General features: G+C 56.0%; 1 protein-coding gene across 1 annotated transcript; it reads right to left on the bottom strand.

The window, feature by feature from the left end:
* Positions 1-535: 535 nt before the first annotated feature.
* NHLH1 (nescient helix-loop-helix 1) lies at positions 536-8354 on the bottom strand. The gene is made up of 2 exons (XM_052796352.1): positions 8081-8354; positions 536-4715 (listed from the first exon to the last, which is right to left on the bottom strand). Exon 2 carries the CDS (start codon positions 4302-4304, stop codon positions 3900-3902), a length of 405 nt encoding a protein of 134 aa, XP_052652312.1. The 5' UTR covers positions 4305-4715; positions 8081-8354; the 3' UTR covers positions 536-3899.
* Between the last annotated feature and the right edge of the window lie 538 nt (positions 8355-8892).

Below are 8892 nucleotides of genomic sequence, written 5' to 3'. Positions count from 1 at the left end.
AGCTGCCTGTTACCCTGCCTGCCCACAAGCACAAAGAACAGGCAAGGGACCCAATCTGTCGAAGATGACAGCAAGGCCAGAACCAGCATCTAAATTAGCATGAAGTGTTTCCATTGTGTGAGGCACAATGAGGACCATATGTCAGGGCCAGGGTTGGCAGCGGGGAACAACAGCCCTACAGAGGTTTGGGAGCCGCCGCTGTGGAGCTCACACTGCCCTAACCCGATTACCACCTCCTGGAGAGTGGGTGGCCAGGGGTGGGATGGAGATGGCCGCCCCGCACAAACCTCCGTGCTGGAGGCTGGTGCCAGAGGGACTGGGAGAAGAGCTGGGTCTGGATGCAGGCGGCGGAGACACGGTGCATCCCGAGGGGTGAACGCCGGAGAGAAATCCCTGAGCTGGGACAAAAAGGGGCCCTGGAAGGGCTGAGGTCTCCCAAGGTCCCCTCCTGTGCCCCACCAGCCTGCAGCCTGGTGCAAAGTTTCCCCGCTTCCTTCCCCTGCTCCCTCCCCCATGTTTATTATTTCCCCTTTGACGCATCTCTGCTGAGCCGAGCTGCAGCCGAGGCCAATTGATTATATGAAGAAATTTGGAGCAAGTCGGCGAACAGCTGCAACCTGCCCCTAGGGACACACGGGCTCGGTGCAGACAAAGGAGACAAGCTGCAAACTTGCTTCCCCACGTAGCTCGGGGTGGGCCGAGGAAGTGGGGAGAGTGCCAGGGGCTCACAGGGGAGAGGGCTGGGGGACATGGAGAAGGGGATCCTGGGGGCTCTGCCAGGCAGAGGTTCATGGTCAAGTGATGGGTGACTTTGGAGCCAGGGCTGCGCTGATTTCCCAGGGGTACACAGGAGAGAGAAGGTGGTTTACTGGGTGTGTTTGGAGATGCTGATGTCTGAACCAGATGTCCTCATCCCTCTGCTGTCACCAGAGGGACTGGGCCATTTGGGGTCTGCTTGTCCCAGCAAACCCAAGCTGGGCTCAAACGGCGACTGCAGACCTGGGGAAAGCCAAAGACACGGTGTGCACCCTGGTTCTGAGCAAGCCCGAGCCTGGCTGGTGCTGGTAGGATTCTTTGAGTGCCAAGAGGAGACATCCTGGTCCCTTGGCCGGAGCAGTGGGTGATGGCCTCCCTCCCCCTGCCTCCTTTCACAGGCACAGCCGCAGCCATCAACTACTGCATGGGGAATCCACCACCACTGCCAAACAGCACGAGGAAGAGATGGTTAAAAACAAGATTAAAAAAAAAAGAAAGAAAGAAAAAGGGAAGCCGGGCACTCCAAGTTCAAGATCTCTCTTTTGCTGGCAGTTTAATTCATTTCCCCTTCCCCAACTTCCTTGTGAACTCATAAATAATAAATCCTTGCACAGTCTGAACAGCCAAGACAAACACACGCTAGGGCACACTGTGTACAAGGGTGGGTTGGTTGGTTTTCTGCTGTGGTTATTATTTTTTTGTTTGTTTGTTTTCTAGTTTTCCTTTCCCAAAAGTGCACAACACAGCAATAAATAATAACATTTATCAATAAATTAATTCAATAAATATCCTTGTGGCACAGAGACATGGCTGGTGAGTGGAGGGGAAGGGTGGGCTGCCCTGCTCTGTTTTGCTCTGCCGCTGCTCTGCTGAGCAGTGCAGTGACGGGGGAGCCGGCTGCGGGGTCCACTGCTCTGGCCCTTGGGGATCCCACATTCACTGGCGAGTCCTTGCGAGACAGAGGTAGCGATCATTCTCCCTGCTTTTATGGGGAGAGGGGTGGAAATGAGGTATGGAGCGAGGCATCGCTGGGAGCTGGCAGTAGAGACAGGGGTGGGATGGAGCCAGGAGGTTTGCAAGGTCCCAGGAAGCCCACCTGGGGCTCCCAGGGCTCGGACACCTGGCACGGGCAGTGGCCAACACCTTGGGAGGGGAAAAAGCAGAGGGTGGGACCCTGCAGGGCAGTGCTGCTGGGACCCTCTGCTCCAGCTCTGGGGGTTTGCTGGTGTTTGCAGGACATGGCACTGACCCTCTCACCATGACTGTTTCATCTCTGGCACACCAAGTCCATCTCCCCCAGCACCTACCCTGTGGGCTGGACCACTGCCCGTCTCCCCTCAATGAGGAGCAGCCCCAACCCCTTCCCCGTGGGCCAGGCTGTGGCTCTGTTCCTGGCCCGGAGCGTTGGCTCTAAGCACAGCCAGTGGTTTCTGCGAGGTCCTGGTCCCCTGCCCAGGCTCTGCCTGTGCTCTTGCCACTGCCAGTGCAAAATTAACTCTTAAAACAAACACACACCCATAAAACAAGGCAAAACATTCACTCTTGCAACGAGCTTTCCCCAGCCTCAGCGTGCTCTTGCTGGAGAAAAGGCTGCTCAGCTCTGCTTTCCCTTCCCACTCCCCTCCCTCTCCCAAAGTGCTGATCCATGTTAGGGAGGGCCAGGGAGAGCCCCAGCTGCTGGAAACTGGGCAAAGGGGCTGTTCCTGCTTCCTCCCCTTTCCAAACCCACTGCCCTGCAAGCTGCAGGTAAAGTGCAGTTTACCCCAGCAGAGCGCGTGCTGTGAAAGGTCATGCTGCACCAGTGCCATACTGGTGTAAATCGGAGGGCCTCTGGCACCCTGAGGGTAAGCCTCTTTGCACATGAGCCCCAGCAGCACCAGTTGCACTGCAGAGGAGGGGGAGCTGAGCACCGGTGTCCACTTGTTCTGGGGCATGTGCCACGCTTGTGACCCACTCAGGCCTTTTTCACCAGGAGCACTGAAGGGGAGACAGAGGAATAGTGGGGAGGAGGGATGAAGTGCTGCATGGGGAGGTCTGGTGCTCTGGGGTTGTTGTGTCTGTAGGTGCAATGGGCCAGGCCAGGGGGGCTTCACACTCGTCATGCACTAGTGCAAAGGAGGGTCGGGCAGCAAAGCCTGGGATGCACAGGTCTGGGGAGCAGAGTGCTGAGCTTCAGGGAGACCAGATGTGTGATGGAGGGGCTTGGAGAGACCCCAGGTGCTGCTCCAGCCTGGCCCAGGCTCCAGGCACCTTGCAGGCAGCACTGAGTGAGCACACTTCTCTGCTCCATCTCGAGGGGAATGAGCTGCTGTCATCTGTGGAAAGCGTGGCCAGGTCCTGCCAGGTCTGCACCACACTTTATTCTTCTTTTTGGGGTGTGAAAAGCCTGGGCAAACACAGAAGAGCTGCTCTGTGCCCAAGGATGGATGCTCCTGGGCTGTGCTCCCTCTGCGGAGAAGATAGTCCTGACGTGGGCCTTTAAGTGACCAGCACAATGCCAGGGGCAGAACAGCAGCAAACAGACAAAATGCCCAGACTGGCTGTGCTGGTGGGGCGGCCGGTGGCAGAAGGCGGAGGCAGACAGATGGACAAGAGTGCAGTGCTGCTTGGCGCTGCAGTGTTTCACAGGTCCATTTTTTTGTGGCTTGTATAAAAGAGGTGACACACACAGACTTGGGCTCAGTGGCTCCTGCTATGGGTCAGCGAGGGGACGTGGCAGACAGACTGATGGATGCAGGCTCAGGATCCCTTAGGCAGTATCAGTGGGATGCGCAGCAGAAGGATGGACAGAATTTGGGAGCGTACACGGCCAGCACAGGCTTCAGGCAGCAGATCCAGCAGGACGGACAGATGGCTGATGGACCAAACATCCAGCCTGTCTCAGGCAGGATGGAAAGACAGACGGATGTGGGCTTGGTGATGGGGAAATACAGAACATAGTTCAGATAGGGGGTAGAGCAGACAGCTGGGGACTTGGTCCATTTGAACAGATGGATGAACACAGGCACAGCATTTTGGATGCCCAACATGTGGTTCAGGTCGTAGATGGACAGACGGACTTGAGCTTTTGGCTCAGATGCCCAGCACATGGTTCAGTAGGAGATGTGGCTGGCAGACAGACAGACGGACGCAGGTTGGGCGGCTCAGACATCCAGCACATGGTTCAGGTAGGAGATGTAGCAGATGGCCAGGCGGAGAATCTCAATCTTGGAGAGCTTCTTGTCCGGTGGCAGGGTGGGCAGCAGCTTCCGCAGCTCAGCAAAGGCCATGTTGAAGGCTTCAACGCGGATGCGCTCCCGTGTGGCATGGGCTGTCCGGTATTTGGCCGTGGCACGCCGCCGGCGTCTACGCTCTTCCCGACTCAGGTGCTGCAGGTCTTTCTTCACAGCCTCACCCGGCTCAGCTATCCGGGACTGAGCGCACAAGCCAACGCCACTGGCATCCTCCGCGCTGCCTGCGCGGCCGCCGCCACAGTCGCTGAAGACAGATTCGGACTCGGAGTGTGTCGGGGGCAGGTCGATCTCTGTCTGGTCTGAATTGAGCATCATCTTCGCAGAAGAGGGGTGGACAGACAGATGGATGCTTCAGAGATACGGTATGTCACGAGGACACACTGACCCAGGCAGTACGTCAAAGCAAAACTGCTCTACTTTAAAGGGAGGGTCTCTGGCTCACAGCAAGCCCCTGGTTATTCTCCTTCTCTTCCTCCTCATCACACACAGTCTCCACAAGGGAATTTCAAAATTTTCCCTTTTCTCCGGAGAACTCGTTGGGCGGGCAACAACCTTCACAATAAATAATGTAAGAAAGATGGCAGGATGCATATAAATTAAATAAATAAATAAATAAATATCCTCTGCGTGCACGTGTGCACAGAGACTGTGGGCTCTTCTGTGCAGCTGTGGCAGGACCCAGTTTCAGAGCTGTCAGGTGTCAAAGCCGAACTCCTCCTGCGTGCTCTAGAAAACAGAAGCACAGGCGCTCTCAGTATTGCCCAGCTCCTGGCAGACACGAGAGACGTAGCTAGAAAGCATGGCTGTTTGCTCCACCTGCCCTGCAGCATTGGCCCCAGCCGGAGCAGGGCACAGCCTGTCCCTGATGGGCTGGGCTGGGGCTCTGGGTCCCTGGTCACAGGCAGTGGAGAGGGAGCCTTTGGGGTGGCTCCGGGAGAAGGTGGAAGCCATTTCTCCAGGCTCTCTGGAGAGATGACAGGTGGTGGATGAGCGAAGGGGAAAAACAGACTGCAGGGGCGAGAGGAAGGGGGGCTTATTGTATACTAAATGAGCCCGTATGTCATGGATCCTGGCACCCCCAACATATGGAACCCAACACAGCTGCTTTGCTTGATGTGTCCAAATAGACGCTGGCTCCCCGCTCCCTCTGGGATGCTGTGTCACCGGCCAGGAAAGCTGCCTCTCCTCTCCCTTCTCCTCTCCCCCACTGCCTTCCCTGCGAGGCTCCGGCATGGGTGCCCCAGGCCTGCACAGATGCCTCCGGCACCCCAGGAGCAGGTCTGGGAAAGGCAGGTCTTGCCGAAGGCGCATCTTCCCTCCGGGCAGGGGAAGGGCTGGGGTGGAACAGGGGAAGGGAAACAAACTTCAGATGGGGAAACGCTGCTGCTGGAAGAGTCGGCAGCCTGGCTGGGAAGCCAGCCAGGGAGAGATGTACAACATATTACCTCTCTCAGGCCTGACAAGCTTGTAATGAGCCATATGACTGAGAAACGGAAACTAAACGAATATGGACAGGCAATGACTGGGAAGAAATAGGCCACATCCCGTTTTAAAAGACTGGCGGGGGGCAGAGCCCTTGATGTGTGTTTGCAGAAACACTGCCCAAGAAACACAAGGAACCTCTTAAGCATGTATAGAAATGTCTGCACAGTTCCTCTGAGCCCCCCCCAACATACGTGACTGCTTCTTTGCAAGCTTACACAAACACACATGTACACACACAGATACACATATACACACAGACATATTTCCCAGCACATATGTGCAAATGTTCCCAGTCAAAAACTCCTCTGTGAGAATGCCACATCCATTTATGCACAATAACTTACACCCACGCTCATAAATCTACCCCAAGTTAGGCATCTCTGTGTACACACACACTCACCCTTGCACTGTGATATTCAGATTTCACAAAAAAAAAATTAACCTGGACTTTTTTTTCTATAACACAAAACCTTTCAGCTATGCATGAGAGTACAAGTAAACCATTCAAATCCTAAATAAAAAGTTACTCTTGTGAAGCCCTTAGTCTGGAGAGGATGGAAGGGCTGACGGAAACACGGCTTTCAGGATCTGTGGAAATGCCGTCTCAAGGCTTTGAGCTTGCAATAAGCTGCACTGTCCTTAAGAGTACAGCTGAGTTTGGTTTTGTGTTTAACTTGCTCTCCCTGTGATCAGCTTCAGAGACAAACCAGCCAGGGACCAAGAACCACGACCAACGCAAGAGAGTGTATCTCAAGTTCCTGAATTAGCCACATCTGCTGTAGCTGTCCTCTATAGCCTTGACTCCTGCACCTTGTTTAACCTTCTCCGTTCCCCTCCCGCTCTAATTTCTTTTCTCCTTCTGCTCTTGTCCGCTTCCTGCATACCCGGGACCTCCTTTCTGGTGCTCGGCGATGGAAGGAGCAGTCCTGCCCTGCCGGCTGCTCTGCCCTCAGCAGCAGTGTGTCTGTGGGCGAACACCACCCAAAGCAAGTCTGTGCATGGCCGGTGAGCCAGGGCAGCCCTTCATGGCCAGCTCGAGGCTTGTTGCCACAGCCCTGACGTTCCCCTGCATGCTGGTGGTGCCACCCTGCTCCCACTCACAATAGCCGTCACTGGAGCGTTGCTCTCAGCCACAGTGGCTCCCCGCAGCAGGGCAGGACTGCTGCTCCAGCCGTGAGTGCAAGCTCCGGAGACGCTGCAGCCGGGCCAGGAGAAAGAGGGAAGGTCAGCTCTGGGGTTGGACATGTGCCACAGCAGCTCTGCACTTTCAGCATCTTGGCCGTGGTGAGGAGTGGGTGCATGGACATCCAGGATCATGCTCAGGTGTGCAGCTCCGCACCCGTGTGCACAGCTTCTCTTTAAAAACTCTCCCCCCTGCTCTTAGGGATGGGGAATTGCATTGAATCTCTTGCACAGCTTCACCGCTCTTCTGTCTCCCTCTTATCCAGGTGCTGCTGCTCTGAAAACAACAGGCCTGTTCTCCTCTTGCTCTGCAAACTCAGGTGCTGCCTCATCTGACTGGGGCCGTGCTGGAGGTGCAGTCCATGTGCGGGTGAGCCACCCTGGCAAGAAACTGCAGAGCAGCTCCGCTGCCTCCTGGCCCCATTGCTTCAGCACAGGGCAGGGAAGGAGACAAACAATCGCCTTCTGTCCCCTCCTGGGACACCAGCGCTGAGGCACAAGCGTGTTACTTCATCCTGCAGTAGGGGAAGCTGCAAAAACTCCTTCTCCTTGGGCAGATGGGGATGGCGACCTGGCTTAGGAACAGCCTGGGAACCACTCACCAGTCTGCTGTGGTCTGCAGAGGGCACAGGCTGTGGGACACATTGCTGTCCCTGTCTCAGCATCCTTGTGAGTGAATTTAAGGTGTATCAAACATGGCAGGCAGGAGTCCTGCATGGGGGTCTCTATTCTCAGTTGCAGAAGGATGTCGGCAGGAGATGCCTGACCATTTGCATGAAGACAAGTTTCAGTACTGGACCCAAATAAACTCCTTATCCCACTCCTCCTTTGCTGGGTTAGTCCAGTCCTCAAAAAGCTTTTCCTTTGCATGGGTGACTTGTGCTCTGAGAGGCTCTTTTTCACTCTTTCCTTCAGATGAACTGTAAACCGCCATCTTCCTAAATTCATCTACTGCAAGAACCTCTTTTAAACCTACACTTGCTCCAGTCCTGCCTTCAGCAAAACCCCAGTAATGCTTAAAGCCCCAATGGGAAGCAATGCTTCCCATCTCCTCGCTTGCCCTTCAGACCAGTGGTGTAACCATTTTTGAGACTCCCTGGCCATGCAAAGTGTGTCTGGGACCCACTTTCAGGCCATCTGAATGGAGGTTCCTTTTCTTTTTCCTAATCAGAAATCCCCCATGCCACCGCCGAGCCCAAAGCGAAGGAAGCGCACGCAGGTTTGTGCGTTAAACCTTGCACCGAGGTCAAGCCCCCTGCCCGGGAGAGCCTGCGGCTTTGTGCAGAGGGCTATCTTCCCACACAGACCACGCTGCTTATCTTGCCATCCCTCTCCCCACCTGCCACACTTCCATTTCAGCAGCATCAGACCTCGCAGCAACATCCAGGAGCACTCCTCACCCACCCCCAGGACAGCCACCTTACCCCCAAGCCGATGACCATTCCCGGGCTCCAGCTTTTCTCTTCCAGCAGAATGAAGCTCAAGTAATCCAGGAAGGGAGGAACCGCTTGGCTCATCCATCCATTGAGGAGGCAGAAAGTTTCCCTAGGTGTGCATGGTGTCCTGCTCTGCGGGATAGACCTGGGGGGTCAGGGGGAACCCCGGCAGCCTTGGGGCCCAGGCATGCTACTCCTTGGACAGGAGTGCGAGCGGGCCACGCACATTGAGATGGACACCCCAAGGAGGCATGTGCCCCATACACTATATATACACCCCAGCCTCGCACGCCGGGTCCGACCCCGGCCACCTCATTGGCCGCTCCGGTGCTCCCCCCCTCATAAATATTAAAGTCAAGAGAGGGGATGCCATTGGCTGTGCGGGAGGTTGGAGCCCCCGGGAGAGGAGGGAGGTGGAGGTTGGATGTGGTCCTGGAGGGTGGATGGAGGTGGTGGGCTGGGAGGGAGGGAGGGAGGGAGGAGGGTGGGGGTGCTCCGGGAGAAGGCGACATCTGTTCTCCATGCATATTTCATAAAGGAGAAATAGAGAGATGGGAGCGAACGTGGAAAGGGGAGAGGGAGAGACAGGCAGGCAGGCAGGCAAGTCCCTGCGCTGCGGTGCGACGAGGAGCAGTGTCTGCAGAAGAAGTGGGACCAACAGCACAGCCTTCCTGGTGGCTCCCACCGGTGTGCAGCCCCTGCAGCCATGGCATGGGTGTGTGTGTGAGCTGGCCTGTGTGTCCGTGCTGTGCTGGCATGGATGCGTGTCCGTGTGCATGCAGCTGCGTGATGCATGGGTC

This window comes from Harpia harpyja, chromosome 9 (genome assembly GCF_026419915.1).
Source record: "Harpia harpyja isolate bHarHar1 chromosome 9, bHarHar1 primary haplotype, whole genome shotgun sequence".
In the NCBI taxonomy this organism is placed as follows: domain Eukaryota; kingdom Metazoa; phylum Chordata; class Aves; order Accipitriformes; family Accipitridae; genus Harpia; species Harpia harpyja.
Note: the sequence above shows the minus strand (reverse complement) of the source record. Positions and strands in the feature narration are given on the sequence as shown.